Source organism: Stenella coeruleoalba, assembly GCF_951394435.1.
Source record: "Stenella coeruleoalba genome assembly, chromosome: 13".
Classification (NCBI taxonomy): Eukaryota; Metazoa; Chordata; class Mammalia; order Artiodactyla; family Delphinidae; genus Stenella; species Stenella coeruleoalba.
In genome coordinates, this window is record NC_137159.1 from 58,968,622 (window position 1) to 58,992,744 (window position 24,123).

At 39.3% G+C, this 24,123-nt stretch overlaps 1 protein-coding gene across 1 annotated transcript in view; it reads left to right on the forward strand.

Moving 5' to 3' along the window:
* The window catches only part of CDKL4 (cyclin dependent kinase like 4), a 54,912-nt gene that overhangs the window by 26,227 nt on the left and 4,562 nt on the right, over window positions 1-24,123 (forward strand). Inside the window, 8 exon segments of the mRNA XM_079940390.1 lie at window positions 1,218-1,339; window positions 11,637-11,667; window positions 11,671-11,709; window positions 17,645-17,735; window positions 18,848-18,940; window positions 20,361-20,489; window positions 21,921-22,003; window positions 23,712-23,768. Of these exon segments, the coding sequence (XP_079796516.1) occupies window positions 1,218-1,339; window positions 11,637-11,667; window positions 11,671-11,709; window positions 17,645-17,735; window positions 18,848-18,940; window positions 20,361-20,489; window positions 21,921-22,003; window positions 23,712-23,768 (645 nt within the window).

Sequence of the window (24,123 nt, forward strand, 5' to 3'; positions counted from 1 at the left end):
GCATATAATCACAGGGTGATTTTTTTTTTGTTCTGTTTTTTTGGTCAAGTTGTGCTTACAGATAAGGGAGAGGATACTGTATGAGTCTCCATACTTAAGACTGTCTACTGGGCCTGCAAAATATTTATTGAGCTTCTACTGTATACAAAATACTGCATTCTCTCTCTTTATATAGCTTTCTGAGTAAATGGTACCAAGGATTTGGAAAGTAGATTTGTCTACTATACTGGGAAAACAAGAGGAAGATGAGTTATAAGTAGGAGTGATCAGATGTCCTGGTTTATAGCTTTTCTCCCAGTGTTCAGTTTGGTTGGCACCCCTTTTTGTCTGGCTAGCGTCTTCTTTAAAAAGCATACTGGTTCGTATGTGAAATTATACAGTCACCTTACCTATAGGCAGGGTGGCCACACGTGCCGATTTGCCTGGGACAGTCCTGGTTTACATTAGTTACCCTGGTTGGATGATAAATTATGTAGTTACTTTAGTGATAGATTATTTTACTTAATCAGGGTTTTTCCTTTGGTTTACGACATTAAACAGAGGCTGCCTTGTGAAATGCTTCAGTTTGGGAATTGAATTTAACAGATTAAACATAAGCATAAGACAGAACAAGAGACTCAGAGAACAGAGATGAAAATAAGATAAATAAATTTAAAACACAGACTAACTGTAGAGACTCCTAGAATATGGAGTTTAATGAGATTTGAGGGTTGAAATCTAGTATTTCTGAGAGCCAACACTAAAGTCCAAGCTGGGTTTAAATCCAGCTGACATTTACATTAAATCTATGCCAATATGATTGGGTATAGATGGGTATTGATGCTTTTTATAGTCTTTTACTCAATAATTCCATTACCATTCTATATTAAGGTCATTTTATGACTTGTGTATTTAGAATTTCCACTAAATGCATAAAGAATTTTTTATTTTATTGCTTAGATTTTAAGTTGTACTTTATTTGCTGTCTCCAGAGAGATCCAAGCAGCTTAGATATCCTTTATTATGGGGTATATTAGGTAAATTCTTAAATTTCTTCCAACTTTAAGATTCTATGATACTAAGAGTAGTTTCTCTTGTGAGTAACTGTAGTAAAATTCTCTGCAAGAGATGCAGAGAGAATGATGAGCAAGGCCTTTTGCTCTTAAAATTGTAAGGGGTCTGGGAGAAACGATTACAGGAAACACATCACCAAACTTTGTATTTCAATTCCTTTGCAGCAATTAAAACACCCAAATCTTGTGAACCTCACTGAGGTGTTCAGGAGAAAAAGGAAAATGCATTTAGTTTTTGAATACTCTGATCATACACTTTTAAATGAGCTGGAAAGAAACCCAAACGGGTAAGTAATCTAGAAACTGAAATTCTGTGTGGCCGGTTCCCAGTTTCATTATGTGTGGGATTAACTATGACAAATTTCACATCTGAGCCCCTTTCTACCCAGGTGTATCTGCTGGCTCTCCCTCTCCAGTCTCAATTTAGGATGTATTCAAAGGGCAAATGACTATTAACCTAGAGTAAATATAATATATAGTATTTAATAGACAAATCTACTGCAAATATAAATCACAATGTATTTCAAGGCTAAATTATATGTTAGATTATCTGAATTCAAGGAATGAAGCACAGTTCAATATTAGGAAATGTATTCTTACAATTCACTAATAGGTTAAAGGAGAAAAAGTACATAAGTTTGATAAAATTGTAAAAGGCAGTTGATAAATTCAACATCCTTTCCTGGTTACTAAAACAAAAAACCTTAGCAAACTAGGATTAAAATACTCTTTACACACACACACACACACACACACACACACACACACACACATGCATGCACACACACAAAAATTCTTCAAATAAATAGCTAATTTTATATTCAATGGTAAAATACTGAAGAAACTGTCACTAAAGTGAGAAACAAGACATAAGAGCTCAAGCCAATGTAATGTCCTAAGAAAAACAAATAGGATATATAATTTTGGAAAATGAGATAAAATTGCCATTATTTGCATGATATTATTATTCAACAAAATCTAACAGAATTACCTAGCGTTACTAAAACTAATGGAATTCAGTATAGTGACCACAGCACTCCAAATTCCACACACAAAAATTAACAGCTTTTGTATCAATGAGTGCTTTAGAAAATCTAGTGGAGAAGGATCCCATTCAAATATCAACAACAAAAAAGTTTAGGAATAAAGGTAAAAAAGAATTGTTCAGACTCTACCTAAAGACAGTTACAAAACTGAGATACATAAGGGATTTTGTTTAAATGAACATATATTTCTGGATGGAAATGTTCATCATTATATAGATTCTGCCTCCCTGATTTATTTATTTATTGCACAAAAATCGAATCAGAATGCCAACTGGTTTTTCTTAACTTGAAAAACTTAGACTAAACCAAGAAAAAAATCTTTTTTAATATTTATTTATTTATTTGGCTGTGCCGGGTCTTACTTGCGGCACACATGGTCTTCATGGACTCATGTGGGATCTTCATTACGGCGTGCATGCGGGATCTAGTTCCCTGACCAGTGTTCGAACCCAGGCCCCCTGCATTGGGAGCGTGGAGTCTTAGCCACTGGACCACCAGAGAAGTCCCATAAACCAAGAAATTTTTTAAAAAGAATAAAGGGAACTCCAACTGCCAAATATACGTCATATTCATTTTAGAGATTCCCTTTGACAAAAAGTACCATAAACAAAACTAAAAAAGAAGTGACAAATTAGGTAAATTATTTGCCAGATGAAGAATTAATATAATTTCATATCTACATATGTAGATTTTGCAAATCATATTTCTAAAAAGATTAACACCCAGTTAGAATATATATTCATTCAGAAAAAATTTTAGTGAACTCCTACTGTTGTTCCAGGCTGGGTCCTGGAATAAAATGCACGTATTTTATTTTTTAAATAAAAATTAATTTTTAAAACAGTTAAAATGATGAATTAATTCATAGTTCAGCTTCATTATGAGCTAAATAGGATTTTGTATTTTGGCTTTAGAGGACAGATGTGTTCAGCCATCATATAAATTAATTTATAAATTAACATACATTTTCATAGAATTAGAAATGTATGATTAATGTCATGTATTGTTCAAGGCCCTGAAAATAAAACCTACAATACATAGAATCCATGTACCAGTTTAACTGAACTGAACATCTTTCTTTTCCTTCTGTACCCTAGGCTTTCCTGCCTATAGGACTTAGCTCATGCTCTTCCTTTAACCGAGAATATTCTAACCTTTTCCACTTTCCCTATCTCTCTCATAATCTTTAAAATGTGAAATCCTAGATATTCTTACCATCTCTGAGATTCCTCTGTCTGGGTGGAATTGCTTCCCTCCTTTGAATACCCATGGAATTTTATTTTCATCCCTGTTATGGTACTTGGCACTTACTACCTTATATGTTTTTAGGTGCATACTCTCTCTCTTCCCAGACTATAAGTTTTTTGAGTGCAGAATTCATATCTAATTCATCTTAATAGCTTCTTTAGTGTGCAGCATTCTGTTATTCACTCACTTCAGAAATATTTTACTGAACACTTCTGCTGGTGCAGAGAATAGAAAGATATAATGGCACAATCCTGCCCTCAAGAAGCTTAAAATCTAATGAAGAGACAGATATTCAAAGTAGCAATTACAAATGACAATGTAGACTGGGTTACCATTGGTGCTCAGGATACAAGAGAGGAGCATCTCCAACATCTGTTGGTCCTGGGGTATCAGGAAGTTTCTGCAGAGAAGGAACCATTTGGGCTGAGACTTTGAAAAAGGGAAGAGTTGGCCAGGTGGACAATCTTGGTGGAATGCCCAGATGTGAGAAAGGACAAGGCATATTCAAGCAACTCTTTTGTTCTGTATGTATTTAGCAACCACAAGGACGTCTGAACTACCCTACTATCCACTCTAGTGGAAAGCGTATTTGGTGTATTTAGTGTGTTTTACTAGTGTATATAGCAGTTCCAGTGTATCCAAAGTGCTTTGGGTCAGCCCTGAGACTTGGGTCTACATAGAGGAATGCAAATATGAACAATGCAGAATAAGCCACTCTTTCTCTGAAATGCTGGGTACTTCCAGATAACAATGATTAATTAAAAACATTCGTCTGCTTTCACGCCCATCTTAAAATCTACTTAAATAACAGCCAAGAGAGTATAAACCCAGTGAATAGTAAACAGAGGTAAACAACCAGACAGCATACATACCAAGCCTATTCGACCATTGTTTATTAGGGTAAATTCACAGTTTGAAGAAATAACTGGTGTGTAGATATGAGATGATCAAGGTAGTGGAAGTGTGGGATGAGACCTGTGGGATGGTGAGATAGTCATGAGACTTGAGGACTAAATTGTATCATAAAGAAGAACTAATTTAACACTGAAGTAAGATGGTGAAAGTGTACTGCTTCCCCTGCCAAGTGAAAGCTTCTGGTGTCCTCTACTTGGATAGAGGGAAAAGCATTTGTTAGATCAATGGCTGCATACTGAGTACTGAGACTGTGTTGGATTTGCTCCAGTTAAGAAACTACATGTACTTAAACAACTGCAACTGGTATCATCTGATTAAATTTAAAATAATCTATTCCCATTCTCTAAGATCCTTCTCTGTTCAAAATAGGTACAATAGGAGGGAATTCCCTGGTGGTCCAGTGGTTAGGACTTGGCGCTTTCACTGACGAGGGCATGGGTTCAGTCCCTGGTTGGGGAACTAAGATCCCACAAGCCGCACAGCATGGCCAAAAAAAACCCCAAATAGGTACAATAAGTAAGCTAATTGGTAATGTGATAGGAATTACCACCCTACCAACAGGAAGAATTTCCCTTTACTATCATTGCACTATACAAAATGAGCTAATCCTGCCTTCAAGAAGCTTAAAATCTAATGAAGATATTTAAAGGAACAATTATAAATGACTGTCAGGGTGTGAAAACTACCATATGGGTTTATAAAACTACAGCCATCCACTTCTGGCTGGCGGCAGCACATCATGTACATCTGTAAATCGTGTTTCAATTTCTTTTTTTTAAAAAATTCAGCTTTACTGAGGTGTAATTGACATATAGAAGGCTTAATTTCCTTCTCAATTAACTGATCATAGATAATTACCCATACGACTGTGGGTGTGGATTGGTGGAGGATGGCGGTGAATCATGAGCATTAGGAAATGCATTAGTTAGAAGAACACCAGCATCGTGTCCTAGATATGAAGCAGGGAGAGTCTTCCTTTGAAATGGCTTCCTGATTTCCTGGGGATGATTGGCGCCCTGGATGGCAGAGGCCAAGAAGGAGTGCTTCACTTCCAGAAGTTACTGTAATAGGCAACAGAGCCAGAGTGGTGATCAGAATGGTTTGGTCTGACCATGGGTTCTCCCACACAAAGGAGATGGGCGGGTCACTAAGGTTCTATTTGTTCTACATAAACTAGTAACTAGAGGCCTGGCTTGAGTCACCATAATAGCCAGTTTGCAGACCCAGGGCCTCATGAATAAAGGGGAGCCAGCAGCTCTCCTTGGGGAATAGCCCTGCAATAACATCGTATGTATGTACTTAACTCTTCCTCATAGCCTACCCCAGGGTGGTCTGTGGCCATTTACCAGGATAGTTGTGTACTGGGAAAAGAGAGCTACCCACTCTTTCAGGAATTACTGGTCAGTGCTCTGCAGTAAAGCCAATCACCAGTGACTTTGAAAGCCACTGTGGTTCACCAGTTTGTGTGTGTGTGTGTGTGTGTGGTGGGGGGGGTGATGGGCAGCTTAGTGAGAGTCAGGTGGCAAATGAAATTTTGACTTGAATCCATCTCCTGGCAGTCCTAGAAAGTCCAGGAATCCATCCTTGGGGTTATTTCCCCATTTCCTAACTGGATAGTGGAAATAGGTGCACTAGCAAATGGAACAAGAGCCACTTGGCTCTGAAGGCTGCTATGGTGGGAGGAGCCTAGTAGAAGCGTCTGGCATGCTGTTTCTTTACCAAAATAGAAAACTGAAAGCAATACTGCAGATTTGGGGACGAATGTAGATTAGTGCTACCATTAGATACTTTGGAGAGACATAGAGGAGCATGTTGCCTGTGACAAATCCTCTCTAACACTCCTGTCTCCTCAAAACTTTGGATTTCTTCCTCCTCATTTTACCAGTGAATTTCTGGCATTGCAACTTCATTTGGCACAGGCAACCATTTAGTCCAGGTTCCAATCAACCAATGCAGCAATCACCAAATGCAGCGATCAAGCAGTGCAGCAGTCAAACCAGTGCAGCCGTCAACTAGACTCACTCCTAGCTGCTCCAGGGAGTTTACTGAAACAGGCTCGCTAACAAGTGAGCCCATACTGTTATAATCCGCCCAAGTCTGAAATCTTGTTTCCTCCTCTCTGGTCCTACACTTATGAAATCCATTTCCACATACATTCTCCAGTATAAATTAGCATAATTGTATAGTTCTTTTTGCTGTGTAAATCTTCTCTCCCTCTCTTTGACTTTGTAATAGCCCCCTTGGGATATGCTGGGATCTGACTTTAGTCAAGGTATGGAGACCTTGACGGGTAGCAGGGAAAGGAGGCTTGAGGAGAATTGGCAGCACCCCCCATGCAGCACAGCTGCCTCAAGTGAGATCATTAGGGGGGTCCTCAACAAGGCAAAAGCAGCCTCATCACACAAGCTCGGGGGCTACTTCACATGAGAAGAGACCTTTGGCAGGAAGTTGGGTTGCTCTTAGTTCTATGAATACTCCCAAAGTGCCACATTTCAATTCTCAAAGTATATCTCTCAGTTAATTAACTGAGAAATTAATTAACCTCACATAAATTCAACCTGTGTTGTCATTTAGCACCCTGCAGGACTATTCTCGGCGTCCGATTTTTCAGTCATCTCAGGGTAATTCCAATGGTCAATGGAGTGAGTCTTAAAAATACAAGAAATAAGGGCAACCATTGAAACTTCTGGTTTCCTAACTGCCTTGAACCAAAATATCAAAGCCCTAAAGCTGTCCTTTTGTTTTTTCTTTAATTTTTCCAGTGAAGTGAGAAACAGCCGGCCCAGCCCGCTTTTCTTTTATTACTTTCCCATATGTTCCCATATTGTTCAATCACATTCAGTCCAGCAAAGCCCTGCCCTGAATAGGCACTTCATTCCAGATGACCACAGGTGATTATGTAAATAATTGGTTCATCACTGGGTGCCCATTTACCAGTGTTCCAGCCACTAATGGTAATTAGATCCCCCTGCCTTCAGACCCAGCTAAGTCAGATAGCCTACATTCCCAAGGCCTTGACTTTGTTTCCCATACCCACTTCTGGTATCATATTCTGAACTAGTCAGGATTCAACTACAGAATTCACTCTAGCTAGTTAAAGCAAAAGAGGATTGATTACAGGGTGTTAGTTTATACAGTTTCTGAGAGTGCCAGTGAAGGAAGCTTAGTTGAGGACCTATTAGGTACCTGTTACTGTTCTAGGCCCCGGAGCTACAATAATGGACAAGGTAAAGCCCTTGCAGAGTTACAAGCCTTTGGAGAACAATAAAGCACACTGAGGGATTAGAGAATGCCTGATGAGGGGCGTAGGTGGAACAATAAAAACAAAGCTTTGAGGTCTGTTCAGGGAATAGCAGAGGCTAACTGGGCCAGAGTGGAGGTCGGTGGGAATGTGATAGGAGATGGGGGTGGGGAGAATTAATAGAAGTGAAATCATTAAGAGGCTGGTAGGCCACAGTAAAGGTTGGATTTTATTCTAGGATAACAAAGGTTTACAGAGAAGGACTCAATTCATCTTGGGTACTGATAATGAAATCAAGTTTTCCATGTCAAGTTATATAACAAACTAAAACAAAGATAATGAGCTCTGATGTCAGCGCCAGGATTCCCCTGAATGGCTAAGAGAGCAGCCTCTGAGTGACCCAGTCTGAATTCCCTGACCCTGTCACCCTTACTAACCCCTACAGGCTTGAACCAGAATGTCTAGTTTTTGCTTTCAGGCCTTCACTATTCCAGTATTTGTTTGTGCACTCACCAAAGTATACTATTTAAACACAGAGTATCAGTTGGTTTCTACAGAAGGTTTTATTTCACTCCAAAGTGCCTTGAAAAATGCTGAGTGTGGCTGAATGATGTTGCAATGCTCTACCTTTCTGGAATGAACACTGTGTGAATCTGTATTCTCTTTGATAACTATCTCCTCTTCCTAAGATCAGTGGTATTTGTTTGTAGTTGTTATTTTGTATAAATGTTGTTTTGCCTAAAATGGAATCTGCCTTCTTGGAATCTGAGATCACGGAAGGATTCTGTTTTGAACCGAAGCCATGACTCTTCCTGTGAGGTGCCCTTAAATACCCCTCTTTCGCAACAATAGCTGGGGAGTTTCTTAGGACATTGCTTCATGCCTAACTCGGTGTTACTAACACTAGTAACCAGGGTTCTGCCAGTCTCTGAACCCTTGGCCCTACCTGGTTTCCCAGTTCCAGTACTGGATCCTGGTGCCTAGAGTCCATGGACCAGCACAAGCGTTCTGTTTCTACATGAATAGGGCCATGTGTTACTCTTGCCAGTTCCTCTCAGGATTTTTTTTTTTTTTTTTTTTTTGGCTGCGATGGGTCTTCATTGCTACGCGCGGTCTTTCTCTAGTTGCAACACGCGGACTTCTCATTGTGGTGGCTTCTCTTGTTGCAGAGCACGGGCTCTAGGCGCGTGGGCTCGGTAGTGGTGGCTCGCGGGCTCTAGGGCGCAGGTTCAGTAGTTGTGGTGCACGGGCTTAGTTGCTCCACGGCATGTGGGATCCTCCCGGACCAGGGCTCAAACCCGTGTCCCCTGCATTGGCAGGCGGATTCCTAACCACTGTGCCACCAGGGAAGCCCTCCTCCCAAGACTGAGATCCACTGCCTTCCCTCCACCTCTACCAGCCTCATCTAAACCACTAGATCTCACCTGGATTATTAAATTAGCCTCTGAATTAACCTCCCTGTATCCACTCAGCCCCAGAAATCCATTCTCTATTTATGTCACTTGCCTTCTTGAGTCCTTTCAATGACTTCCCTTTGAACTTAGAGTAAAGTGCAAATTCCTGACCCAGATTGAGAAGGCCCTCGGGGGTCTGGCCCCCGCCAGCCTCAGCAACTTCACTCACACTTTAGCCACACTGGCCGCCACACTCCCAGCTCTTTCTCACCTCAGGGCCTCTCCGCATCCTCTTCAGGCTCTTTGTGTCTTTGCACTGGGTGTCAGCCCCATCTACTCACCTCGTCTGACCCCAGACCCTCATATCCTGAACCTGTGTTTTAATACCCAGGCTCTTAAGGGATAGACTTCTCAATAAACTTGTGAGGTATTATTCCAGGAAAAGTGAAAGCACAAATAACTTGCCCAAGGTTATAAAACTAGGAAGCAGCACGGCTGGGGTTTGAACTCTGTGCACAAATGGCTGTACTATTCCTTCTGCCTCATTAAAAAAATATAAATAATGTAGTCTCAGGCTTGGCTCTTAGGTAAAGGAGGGAGAGGATAAAGTTATACCAGAATTCAGTATAGGAAATAAAAACCACTCCAGACATTTTAAGTGGAAAGGGACTTAATACTGAGAATTAGGTGCTTTCACAATACTGAGAAGAGCTAGAGTCAAAAGGCTGCCACCAGATCCCTGATGCCAAGGGCTTGACACCGTCACTGTGATCTGAGATGGGGAAACTGCTCTGAGCAAAATACCTCCATTCAGTTGTTGCTATTTCTTGGTGTTTACCCAGACCTAACGTGTCTTGTCACTGGTGCCATACCTGCGTCACACACAGGCCAGCCCACTGTTCTGCAAGACCAGCTCCATCTGCACGATAATGAGTTCAGTTTTTAAAACGTGATCTAAACACATGATTTAAATATCCAAATATGATAAACTATTAAAACTGAGTGATGGGAGTGTTTGGAATATTAGGTAATTTTACATTTTTTAATCAAAAAATCCTTACAGTAGAACATTTAGTGAAAAAAAAAATCTTGTGTTTTCAGATTTTTGAAAATATGCCAACAACAACCTCATCTCCGCGAAGAGGGCTGAAAAGCAAACAACACACTGAGAAAAATATTTACAGCATCTATGTAGACTCTGATATACATTGAGTCTTCATAAATCAATTTAAAGAAGAGTAACTAGACCAATCGAAAAGCAATAAAGGGCATGAACAGAAAATACACAAAAGGAGAGAAGTTTAATGTTCAATAATGTGAAAATTAAAATCATTAGTAATTAATGAAATGAAATTAATGAAAACCAAAGTGAGATATCTTTTTATTTTAACCACAGCTTGGCAAACGTAACACTGGCAAAACGGAATGTTGGCAAGACAATGAGGAGATAGGGACTCAAGTGCACAGATGCTTGGTGGGCGTGTAAATATGTACAACCTTGCTTAGTGAGGGTAGTTTGGCCGTATGTAACTATGAAGGCATCATCCTGGGACAGTGATGTGAGCAATGGAAAGACATCAACAGAAAAATTAAAGGGAATGTAATTGCTGCAATTTATAGAAATGGTTACACAAAATACACTAAGTACTCCCAGACAGAATACAAGTTGCCCAGATCCCCAATTCCCCAATGGAAAACACTCCCCAATATTTTCCACAGAGTGAGGAATCTTCAGGGGCAAGAAGCTCCCAGCCTCCCATTCTCAAGGGCCCTTTATTCTCCCCAGCCTCCCCTGGCTGTGTACCTGCCTGCTTACCAGGCATAGGTAACTTATAAACAACCCTGGCACATGCTTGAGTGTTTACCACCAATGTGAATTGGATGAATTGAAGGTCAACCTTCGAGAATGTCTTTTTTCCTGCAAAACCAAGTCTCAGGTCTACCTGAAGTTACTTGCAGGATCAAAATGTAACATGTGCCTACCATAGGTCCCAGAAATCCCACTTCTAGAACTTACCTTAAAAAGATAACTGCACAACTTCCATAGATGGATGAGTAGATATTCACTGAAGCATTGCTTCTAGAAATGAAAATCGTGTCAGGCCTAATTGCTCATCAATGGGGACTAACTAAGTAAATTATGATACATCCATATAATGAAATCCTTGGCCACTGAAATATATGTATACATATTAGTATCTGTACCTCAATGCATAGGATGTTTCTGAAAGAGGCAGGGGAAGTTGCAGAGGATGAAATGATTGGCAAGGCAGGTATGAGAGAATTCTTCATGGATATTCTTTTAACTTTAAAAATATTGAACCATATGAATATATTTATTTAATATTAAAAGGTAACTACAGAGAGAGACAGAGACAGGGAGAGAAACAGATTCCTAAAGGGACAGTCACTATAAGTTACAGCAATTATTTTGAGCTAGCAAGATTTGAGTCAACACTTTTTATTTCTTTACTTTTCTATATTGTTTGAATTTTCTTGATAAGCATGGATCATTTTTACAGATGTAAAAATTTCAAATTACAAAGCAAAAATTATATAACCAAAAGAAAAAGTAGTAAAGCAATTTTCGTTAAAACATTAAAAAAAAAGATTTCCCAGACTCCCTTTGCGCTGCATCCTTTGGCCATGACAAGCCCCGCCCATTCCATTTCTATTCCCAGTTCTGCTGCTGAAACCCTATCATAGGAGTTTTCATTTCCTTTTTTGTTTTTTCCCCCAGAGTTGCTGATGGAATGATCAAAAGTGTGTTATGACAAACACTTCAAGCTCTTAACTTCTGTCATAGACATAACGTAAGTAACATTTTCTAACGTATTTGCTGATTTCTTCATGATGACTCTTCTACTTAGCTCAGGGGTCTATTTGAAGAGCTAATGACAGAGGGAAAATAAGGACCAAAAGAGCCAAACAAAAGAAAGTTACAGAATATGAGGAAAAGTAATGCATTATTCATAGCCGTTTTCCAATTTCTGTAAGAATCGAATTACTCCTTCCTTATAAATTAAAAGTTTGTATAAACTTAATGTTTCTTTTTGCCGCAATACTGATTCCTATAATTATTTTTAAATTGGATTAAAATAAGTTTTCAGGATATCAGAGGTGTAACCCTCCATGGCACTTGATTTTGTTTTGTTTTTAATGTCTCTTAAGTCTTTTATTCTATAGCAGTCCCCCTTCCCCTACCTTTTTTTTCCCCATCATTAATTTTTTACAGCCATGGGTATCAAACTTAAGCATGCATCAAAATCACCAGGAGGTCTTGTTAAGACACATTTTGCTGGGCCCATTCCCAGAGTTTCTGATTCAGTAGGTCTGGGATAGGACCTGAGAATTGGCATTTCTAACAGTTTCCCAGTTGATACTGAAGCTGCTGGTCCTAGAGCCACACTTTGACTACTCCTGTGTTATAGAAATCATTTTGGCCGATTGCTTCCTATGTGTTAACTTAACTTGTTCTTTCACCTGTATTTGCTATAAATTGGTGTTTATATCCAGAGGTTTGATCATACTCAGGTTCAGTTTTTTAGATAGGAATGCTTCACATATAGTGCTGTACACTTATTGCATCAGCATCATGAGGCATATATTATGTCTGGTTGTCTTTCCCACTTTTGATTGTCTTAAAATAGATTAGTGGGTTCAGGAGGTGTTCATTTGATCCCCTCCATTATCACTTTTCCTGTCAATCTTTTTTTTTTTTTTTTTTTTCCGGTACGCGGGCCTCTCACTGTTGTGGCCTCTCCCGTTGCGGAGCACAGGCTCCGGACGCGCAGGCTCAGCGGCCATGGCTCATGGGCCTAGCCGCTCCGCGGCATGCGGGATCTTCCCGGACCGGGGCACGAACCCGTGTCCCCTGCATCGGCAGGCGAACTCTCAACCACTGCACCACCAGGGAAGCCCCCCTGTCAATCTTTTATTTCGTTTTAGCATTCATAGATAATTATTACCTCTCTCCAGGATTTCATTAGGGTTAAAAGGTGGTGATTTTCTAATTCTGTTATTCCTTCTGCATTTGTTAATTGGAATTCTATGGAGAAGAATTTACCATCATGGACTCTGGCTACTGTAAAGTACAGTAAGATAAATATGTGATTATTCCCTTTGTTTGTCAATACTCAAGAGTGATGAGCCAGTGTGTTAGCAGCCTCCAAGAGTGAACAATGAAGGGTTTTGGGGAGGTGTAGGGTATCGTTATAAACGAATGGATTTTATGTATTTGATGTGTTTCATTCCTTTGCAATAATTGTTCTCTCTGATGTTCAAATCTTAGGCCAGTGGGAGCTTCTTTAAGTAGGCTCTTGGGTGCTTTTGCTATAATGATAGTTTTTAAAAAATAACTCTAGACCTTTTGCGTTGGTGCCTACACGGAGGCAGTGTTGAGGCAAGGATACAGACTACCATATGGTCAATTTTGATGCCAGCAGAATATCTATCATAGTAGTCTAGGATTGCTGAAAAAGAGTACAGGATCATGGAACTAAATTTCAATACTTAGGGAAAGCTTCCTTTAGCTTTAAGAAAGTCAGTGAAGTTTTGTTTGTTTGTTTGTTTTGTTAGGATAAGTCAGAAGCTTTTATTTTCTATTGATAGAGTATAGAGGGATATTGTCCACAAGATACATAAACCTGTTTTTCATGATGCAAATTGTACTTTCACATAATTACTAAAGATGCTGCTGAACTGAATGCACATCTCTGTTGCTTTTCACCATGCTCTGAGAGGTATTCAAGTTCACCTAAGTTTGTTGCTAGAGTTTTATGGGTAATTAAAATGATTGTTTAAAAATTCGTTTTACCATAAGTGTTGTACGTTATCCCTATATAATCAGACATTTTCCTGTGTACTGATTATAAGCTTGAATACAGTGTCTGTGGCTGATTTATCTTTGTATCGCTTTAGCCTAGCATGGATCTTTTTATATAAAAGGTGCTCAGGAAACATTTATTGAATAACTGGATGAAGGAATGAATGAATGAGTGGGTCAGTCAATCAACTTACCTACCTGATTACTACTTACTATTTCCAGTGGACCCAAACATTATTGTAGCTCAATACAACTGCCACCATTTCTTTCTCTGCTTGGAACAACACGTTCTGTACCTTAAACTTTGAAATATTGAAAACCTCCAGTTTATAATCTATGGCCTTTATTAAAAATGGATAATTTTTCAGACAAAATTTCTTCCTCCAACGTGGAAATTACTTCTGAACTCTGGTTATCCCATTTTCTTATGCTGTGGTAAGCTTTTATGTATCTTTTTTTTTTTTTTAACAAACCTATTGTCTAAAATGCACACAGAGGAAAAAAAATCTAAATCATATGTAAGTTGTTACAATACTACATCGAAAACCTTTATACTCTCCTTATTTTAAAGGAGCCCTCATGATACTCTCAAAGAATAGAAAAGGCAGTCTGACCCAAGTGGTGTTGCTGAAGATTCCCAGCTTTCAGCCTGTGGTGACTATGACTACCTTTTCATCTCCAGAGTGGTGATCCTACCAAGAAAGGAAGGTTACGGTAGTAAGGGATTAAGGCCTTGCTACTCAAAGTGTGGTTTGTAGAGATCACCTGAGAGCTCATTAGAAATGCAGGTTCTCAGGCCCGTTCAGATCTGACTCAGAATCTGCATTTTAACAAGATCTCCAGGTGATTCATGTGCACATTAAACTTTGAGAAGCACTGGACTTATGAAAATACCTACTCATTTTGTTCTTTTTTTACCCTATAATATGGCTAGATTGAGGTAACTAAAGTGACCATTTAGCATCATTGTCAACTCATGAATTTTTATATATTTGACATATCGATTAGAGAAAAACAACTTCATATCTGGGAATTCCCTGGAGGTCCAGTGGTTAGGACTCTGCGCTTTCACTGCCGTGGGCCCGGGTTTGATCCTTGGTTAGGGAACTAAGATCCTGCAAGCCACACGGCGCAGCCAAAAAAAAAAAGAACTTCATGTCAAAATGACAAAATTACAGTGACTTCCAAAATATGAGTATGTCTGGCTGTAACATCCATCATCATCTTGTTGATATCAATGACTTAGTTGTCAGGGAGGAGGTTCCTTTCCTCTCTCATTATGAGTATCCATCCATAAGGCTCAAAGAACAACCTTCTCAGATGTCCATTCAGGCTGTATAAAGAAGCAACTTCTAGTAGGGAAGCTTCCGGAGATGATTCCTAAAATTAAGGGTCAGGTTTAAAATACCATGAATACCTCTTCTTGCTGGCTTTTGAGATTGTAAAAATGAGATTGCACATCAGCTGCAATAACCCAGTTTAAGCAATGTTTGCTAAAAGCTGTGTATGATACCCAAGTTTATCAAAGTGTTTTGGTTACACTGACTTGCAAGTTATTGCTCTTAGGTGGAAAATAAGCTGATTGCGAGAGGCATTACAGAGTTTGCACTGAGTGCAGCTTTGCAGTGGAGAAAGTGAATATTGTATGTCTAAGCATCTTCTGTTCTCCATACTCTGCTTCTTACTGTTCCAGTGATTTTTACTCTCTTTTTCTTTCTTCTATTATATAATACTCCATCTATCCTTCTTTTTTTTTTTTTTTTTTTTTTTTTGTGGTACGCGGGTCTCTCACTGTTGTGGCCTCTCCCGTTACGGAGCACAGGCTCCGGACGCGCAGGCTCAGCGGCCATGGCTCACGGGCCCAGCCGCTCTGCGGCATGTGAGATCTTCCTGGACAGGGGCACGAACCCGTGTCCCCTGCATCAGCAGGCGGACTCTCAACCACTGCGCCACCAGGGAAGCCCTATCCTTCTTTATTTGTAGCTTCTCTTACCTGCATTACACTAAAAATTTTTTCAGATTCTTTGGGACATAATCAATACTTCATTTGCCTTTGTATGTTTGGGTTGGAAAATAAGTAGCTGTAAATTTCACATGGATTTGCATATTTAAATAGGCCAATAGACAGGTATCAATGTAAGTCCATTTACTTAGTAATGACACATATAGTACAGAAATTTTAGAATCTGATGCAAACTCACCTGAGGGATATAACCTATTCTTATTAAATCACTAATTATTATAGGTGAATATGATGCAAAGTGTTAATCCAGTTTTCATAAATGTGTTGCTTTAAAAGGTAGGATGAAAACTATGCTGGCCTATATTATAACAATGTATTTTTAAAAATTAATATCTAGGGCCTTAGGACTTTTAAGAGGCCTTAAAAAGTTTCTTCTAACTGCTGGTTGTACAAATTATGAGACAGTTGACAGTAATTGAGACAATGCAAACAAGCTTCTAGTACCAGTGCCGTTTTTGTGACCAAAAATGAATTTAGGGTTCAACATTTTCTCTTTTTAGATAGCTATTATAGAAGAAACAAAAATTATTTCAAAATTGTCAATTTGACAGGAATACTTCAAGAGACTGACAGCACAACAGAGAAGTGAGGCAGAAAGAGCTGATTGTTGTGGTACTTAATCCGGAGACCGTCGGTAGCCACCTGCAATCACAGGATTGTTGCAAGGATGAACTAATTCATGTAGAAGTGCTCTGAAAAGTTCAGAGCTCTGCATGAGGGCTGAGGTGTACAAGAAGAGCAACATCATTTTTATCTGCGTGCTTGTTTGGAGGGAGGATAACCTGGAAAGCTAAAGTTCTGAAGAATAGGGCCTGAGTTGTTTTCTCCTGGGGCATCCACAGCATGGAATAGCCATTTCTGGACTAATAGTGAGTGGGGCTCACTCAGCCCACCTCCACCCACACCCCCAGCTTAGCCCTCTCACATCCAGGAAGGAGCACCTGCTTCACTCAGGGTCCTGGGGTGTTGCAGCAAGCTGTAAGCTCTCCACACATAGAGGACTCGGAGGGGAGAATGCCTCCCGCTGGTGACCCGCTCTCCCAGGGGCAACTCCAACAGCATCCTGTGGTCACGTTTCAAGAAAGCTGTTAATGGTTACAGATTAGTTGGGGATACTCATCCCCTGAGGCCGAATATTTGGTATCTCTTGTTAATAGGTGACCGTTACATCCCAGCTTGCCCAGGACAGTTGTGGGCTGTTGTCCTCGCGTAGTAATTAATAGAGCTCCCTTTCACACACCCTTCATAGAGCTGGATGATAAATAAGATGGTCACTCTAATGAATTTTGTTTTTGCTGTCATTCAAACGTTTTTCCAGTTTCTCCAATCTGCAATATTTGTGCAACCTGCATTGTGATTCTTGGGGGGCAGCCATTCTTATTAGGAGCACTCTGAGTGTTACCTCGTTCAGGGTTACCTCATACTTGATTTACAAGGTTGTGTTAATTACTGCTGTACAACAGAGTGACTCCGTTACACATATATATATATTATTTTTGTATATCCTTTTCCATTATGGTTTATCATAGGATATTAAATATAGTTCTCTGTGCTATACAGTAGGACCTTGTCTCATTCAGGGTTTTACCTCTTACTGTTTAAATAGGGCTCAGTAAAAAGTGGAAAAAATAATTATATGATACTGCCTTCTCAAAAATATTTTTTTCAGTTTTCCTATCTGATAATTATTTTAATTTCTTTCCTAATATAGCAACTTTTTTTTCTTTTGGTATAAGATTTACAAATTAAAAAATGGCAATTTAAGTTTTTAGAAAAATGAAGGAAAACCATATTTGTGTTTATCTCACAGGCTTTGTTTATCATATAAACTAATAGTTAAGTATTCATTATGCTTCATTGTCTTGATGACTCGGGGAAATAATTAAATATTTTCTTACAGTGTATTCACAGAGATGTAAAACCTGAAAATATTCTAATAACTAAGCAAGGAATAATCAAGATCTGTGACTTTGGGTTTGCACAAATGCTGAGTAAGTAGCAATTTTTTGCTAACTTATCCAATTCAGATGATTATGAAATGATACAGTTAAAATTCTTACTTTAGATACTGAATGTATGCTGATTGTTATATTGTTATTATTCAAAAAGGGAAATTTCACTGTAACCTTTTAGTCAGTACATCAGTTCACACTTCACCTCCATCCAATCAACTACAATTTATTGGATGTCACATTTATGTACTTTGCCCCATAGGAAAGGAAAAGAACTACAAGATGCATTTCTGGTCTTCATGCACTTATAATCTGAAGTAAAAGAAACAAAAGAATAATACAAGATGACTGGCAATAAAGTACTAAAGCGAAAGGGCAGATGGTTCCCTGGAGGGAGATATTAACGTGGTCTAGAGTGGTTGGGAAAAACTTCATGGAGCTGATGAGACTAGGAGAGTAAACAGAAAATGACAGAGAGGATTCAGAGACAGTGCTGAGAAAAAAGAAGTCATCCCAGAGAGGGAGGAACCAAGGGAAAGGGGGACAAATAATGATGTCTCCTTGAATCTAGAGCTGTGCAGCAGGCAAAAAACATGCATTAACAACAGATACACTGCACGGGGGCCATACACATAATCAATATCCTGATAGGACCTAAACACAGGTGGCTTGACAATGCATTGGGAGGCTGGTTTATACTTGAAATTACACTGTAGAAATTCTCCCTACCCCCTCGCCCCAGTCCTCTCTTTTTAGGATTATATAGATGTTAACTAGCTAAGATATCTTTGGAAGTTGAATTTTTTTTAATTGAAGTATATAGTTGATTTACAATATTATGTTAGTTTCAGGTGTACAGTATAGGGATTCAGTATTTTTGCAGATTATACTCCATTATAGGTTATTACAAGATAACGGGTGTAATTCCCTGTACTGTACAGCATATTGCTTATCTATTTTATACATAGTATGGGGAAGGTGAATTTACTATCTGAGAACTGTTTACTCGATTAGTGCCTCACTGCATGAACTGTTAGGAGTATCGTGGCTTCTGAGAATTACTAAAGCTGATCTGAATGCCTGACTGCTCTTGGGAGTAGCTCCTCTCTTGGGAGAATGTGACCCACCTGATTTGACTGATGCATTTGCAGTTCCAGGAGATGCCTACACTGATTATGTCGCTACAAGATGGTACCGAGCTCCTGAACTTCTTTTTTTTTTTTTTTTAACATCTTTATTGGGGTATAATTGCTTTACAATGGTGTGTTAGTTTCTGCTCTACAACAAAGTGAATCAGTTATACATATACATATGTTCCCATATCTCTTCCCTCTTGCATCTCCCTCCCTCTCACCCTCCCTATCCCACCCCTCCAGGCGGTCACAAAGCACTGAGCTGATCTCCCTGTGCTATGCGGCTGCTTCCCACTAGCTATCTACCTTACGTTTGTTAGCGTATATATGTCCATGCCTCTCTCTTGCTTTGTCACAGCTCACCCTTCCCCCTCCCCATATCCTCAAGTCCGTTCTCCAGTAGGTCTGTGTCTTTATTCCTGTCTTACCCCTAGGTTCTTCATGACATATTTTTTCTTAAATTCCATATATATGTGTTAGCATACGGGATTTGTCTTTCTCTTTCTGACTTACTTCACTCTGTATGACAGACTCTAGGTCTATCCACCTCATTACAAATAGCTCAATTTCATTTCTTTTTATGGCTGAGTAATATTCCATTGTATATATGTGCCACATCTTCTTTATCCATTCATCTGATGATGGGCACTTACGTTGTTTCCATCTCTGGGCTGTTGTAAATAGAGCGGCAATGAACATTTTGGTACATGACTCTTTTTGAATTTTGGTTTTCTCAGGGTATATGTCCAGTAGTGGGATTGCTGGGTCATATGGTAGTTCTATTTGTAGTTTTTTAAGGAACCTCCATACTGTTCTCCATAGTGGCTGAACCAATTCACATTCCCACCAGCAGTGCAAGAGGGTTCCCTTTTCTCCACACCTTCTCCAGCATTTATTGTTTCTAGATTTTTTGATGATGGCCATTCTGACTGGTGTGAGATGATATCTCATTGTAGTTTTGATTTGCATTTCTCTAATGATTAATGATGTTGAGCATTCTTTCATGTGTTTGTTGGCAGTCTGTATATCTTCTTTGGAGAAATGTCTATTTAGGTCTTCTGCCCATTTCTGGATTGGGTTGTTTGTTTTTTTGTTATTGAGCTGCTTGTAAATTTTGGAAATTAATCCTTTGTCAGTTGCTTCATTTGCAAATATTTTCTCCCATTCTGAGGGTTGTCTTTTGGTCTTGTTTATGGTTTCCTTTGCTGTGCAAAAGCTTTGAAGTTTCATTAGGTCCCATTTGTTTATTTTTGTTTTTATTTCCATTTCTGTAGGAGGTGGGTCAAAAAGGATCTTGCTGTGATTTATGTCATAGAGTGTTCTGCCTATGTTTTCCTCTAAGAGTTTGATAGTGTCTGGCCTTACATTTAGGTCTTTAATCCATTTTGAGCTTATTTTTGTGTATGGTGTTAGGGAGTGATCTAATCTCATACTTTTACATGTACCTGTCCAGTTTTCCCAGCACCACTTATTGAAGAGGCTGTCCTTTCTCCACTGTACATTCCTGCCTCTCCTGAACTTCTTGTGGTAGATACCCACTATGGTTCTTCAGTCGACGTATGGGCTACTGGTTGCATTTTTGCAGAGCTCCTGACAGGCCAGCCACTGTGGCCTGGAAAATCAGATGTGGACCAACTGTATCTGATAATCAGAACACTGGGTATAAGTGGCATTTTATGGCTTACAGAGTTGCTAAAGTGTTATAGTAGTAGTATGTCACTGTAATGAACAATAAGACCTTTCTTTCTTCTCCAAAGTGCTACTCAGGATGGCTGGTCTGGGTTGTAGCCAAAGCCCAACCCTTTTCTCAATGTGTGGAGCCATAACTTGTGTCAGTGAGGAGTTTTCAGATGCTTTTCCAAGTCAAGTCAATTAGCCGTAGAATAAACTATACATTTACTTACCTTATCAGCCTAAGATAGGGCTAAGGATATGAGTCAGCTGCATAGAGCTTACTCTAAAGATATTTACTCAAATGCACTTTCTATCCTCTGTAAAAGAGGAATTTTCCCTTTCCTCTAGCACAGGGGTCAGCAAACTTTTTCTATAAAGGGCCAAATGGTAAATATTTTAGGTTTTGCAGGCTATACAGCCTCTGTTGCCACTCCTCAAATCTGCTTCTTTATACTTAAGAATTTACAAATTACTTTCACACACACCATCTCTTTCAGTCTTAAGAAAAGCCCATTAAGGACATTATAACATTTTTCATTGTGCCTGGTTTTACCAACGAGGAAACTGAGGCTCTGGGAGCTTCCATGAGTGGCCTAAAGCCCTACAACTAGTTAAGTGCAGAATAAGAATGGACTCAAATGCTCTCTTTCATGAGCTTTCATCACGATGCAGCGTCCTCAGCACTTGTCTACTTCCTGGTTGGAAGAGAACATAACCCAAAAGATCAGCTGCAGCTTTACGCCAGCAGCATGGATGGAAACAAAGTGATGGGTGTTTATTAATCCCTTCCCATGGGCTCTCCTGGCAGCATGGCTGCTGGGCAAGGGAACTACTGCTGTCTGGTCTGATGCAATTCCCTGTGTGGTCCCAACACATTCTGCTGGAGAATTCCGCAGCATGAAAAGTGTGGGGTAGAGTATCACTACAGGCCACACCTTAAGCTTCTGCTGTTTAATTGATTTCCTGCAAGGTTGTGGAAATTCACATTAGGCAGATGTTAGACAGACGAGTCTGAATCCTGGGTCTGTCACCTAATGGCCATGTGACTTTAGACAGCTGATCAAACCTCTGAGCCTCATTCTCTGACTGGGACAGTATAAATGAAAAATAGCGACGATTGTGAGATGGTTATGAGATTAAATGGGAGCATATGTGTAAAGCCCTCCAGACCACTTGCTTACCTCCTCTTCTGGTGGCGGCTGAATGGCAGACCAAACCATGTGTGGCAAAGAGAGTTCCTTGGGAGCATTGACCTTACCTGAGAAGGTATGTTTTTGCAATGACCCATTCCTCCCAAATCTGGAGGGAATGATCAGGCTCAGTATTTCTTTCACATCTGGACCTCAGAAGTTAACCATTTAAGCATTATGTTACTTTTAGTAAATTTTTCATGAGTTATGTGGTTTGTATTTAACAGGAAAACTAATCCCAAGACATCAATCTATCTTTAAAAGTAACCAATTTTTCCATGGCATCAGTATTCCTGAACCAGAAGATATGGTAAATTGCTCGATTCTGGTGTTTTGTTATTTGTGTTGCTACTTTCTTTAAAGGGGTACTTGTTTCTTCTTTAATGTTTGTGCTTTGGGCTCCTGTTTTCCTTACGACACACTGACACAGGTCAAAAAAACTATGTAAAAACTACATAAAATGAACCAGGAGAATGCTTTAAAAGTTTACTTGCCCTATGTATTCAAAGATTAGTTCAATTTTAAATTTGGAAGTGAAAGTATGCTTAGTTCCTTCATAAATACCGTGATCCTTTTATTTTTTTATTTTTTATTATTATTTTTTTTGCGGTATGTGGGCCTCTCACTGTTGTGGCCTCTCCCGTTGCGGAGCACAGGCTCCGGACACACAGGCTCAGCGGCCATGGCTCACGGGCCCAGCCGTTCCGCGGCATGTGGGATCTTCCCGGACCGGGGCACGAACCCGTGTTCCCTGCATCGGCAGGCGGACTCTCAACCACTGCGCCACCCAGGAAGCCCCCGTGATCCTTTTAATCAAAACACTCTGGTACCTTGCCCTGAAATAATTATTTTCTCATAAACAGTACTTACCATAGTTGTCTCTATTTTGAAAAAAAAAATGCATTCTCTATTTTCTTCAGCTTCTGACACAAAGCTCAAATCAATAGAAACTATTTTTTCACAACATATATTTCCACATGGAAGGTCATTCCACAAAATGATCCTCGTTGTATCCAAATCAAAACTGCAAACCACAATGATCACCTCTGCACTCTTCCTGTGGTCTTTGCCTTTTTGTGGGAATCTACCAATGACTACTTGACCCTCTTACTCTCTGTAGTCATTGATTTCCTGTCTGTGTTACCTAAGTTTGGGCTATGATCTTTAAAACTCTGTATGATCTAGATTCTGCCTGTAGAATGAAAGGACGGTCAGGGGAAGCCTGTGCCACACTCCAGCTGTGCTGGAGGTGGGGAGAGTCTGCTAAGCCAGGTCATGATTTATGGCACCTGTGAACCATCAGATTCAGGTGGTCCCAACTTCTCTAAACACCCTGTTCATCTTAAATTTATTTCGTATAATACCTTGATTTATGTACTGGATTTCTTTTTTAGTATATTTGTTAAGGCTTTTAACAAATACAATAAGAGGTTAAAAGTTGAATTACAAGTCTAGAGGTTGAATTACAAAAGATTATTTATATAACATGTTTGATTTAAAGACTAAAATACAACAAATTCACATGTACCTGCTGCCTAGTTAAGGAAGGAGAATATTGCCATTGACTTGGAAGCTTCTCACTCCCCATGTACTCTTCCTCAATCCCATTCTCTTCCCCCCTTACTATTCTGAATATTGTGTTCATCATTCTGTTGCTTTCCGTAGTGCTCTTAATTATGCAGCTCAGTGTATTTTCATTAATGCTCAAAGCATTTCTGTAAGTAGATCAGGCATCCCTGTAAGTAGATATTAGGGTACTGTTGTAGGATTTCAGAAGGGGACATTTAGCACGAACATTTACCAAACACTAATTGCAAAACACCGTGAAGTTAATAGCTTCAATTTTTCCCAATACACTATACAGTAGTGTAAAATTATGTAAAAATATGAATTTAAAAAATCTTCAAAATCTAACCTACTAGGGGGTCTTTCTCCAAAGTATTCTTAATGCTAATATATTTAAAATATCCATTACTTTGTTGTTAGGTAACATTGAAATGCTTTACTTTGTTTTTTAGGAAACTTTTGAAGAAAAGTTCTCAGATGTGCATCCTGTGGCTTTGAATTTCATGAAGGTACCTAAGCATCAATTATAACCATTATTGACTGCAAGTCATAATGATTGAAGCTGGTAACTCTAGGCAGGGTGGACAGTAGGGCAAATAATGCCAAGGTAAAAATGTAGTCATTGAAACAGTTAAGGAACTGTAAAATAATTACAGTTAAAGGAACATCAGTGGTTTAAACAGTAATCTTTCTAACATATCCATTAAAATTAGTAGAAGATGAAAGAGTATAATTAAGGTCTGCCATGATGAAGACCATACTTCTGCATTCATTAGGAAATTTGACTGTTAAGTCAGTATATTCAAGACTATGGAAATTTATGAGGATAAATGTACTCCTTAAATTTGAAGATCAAGAATTGTG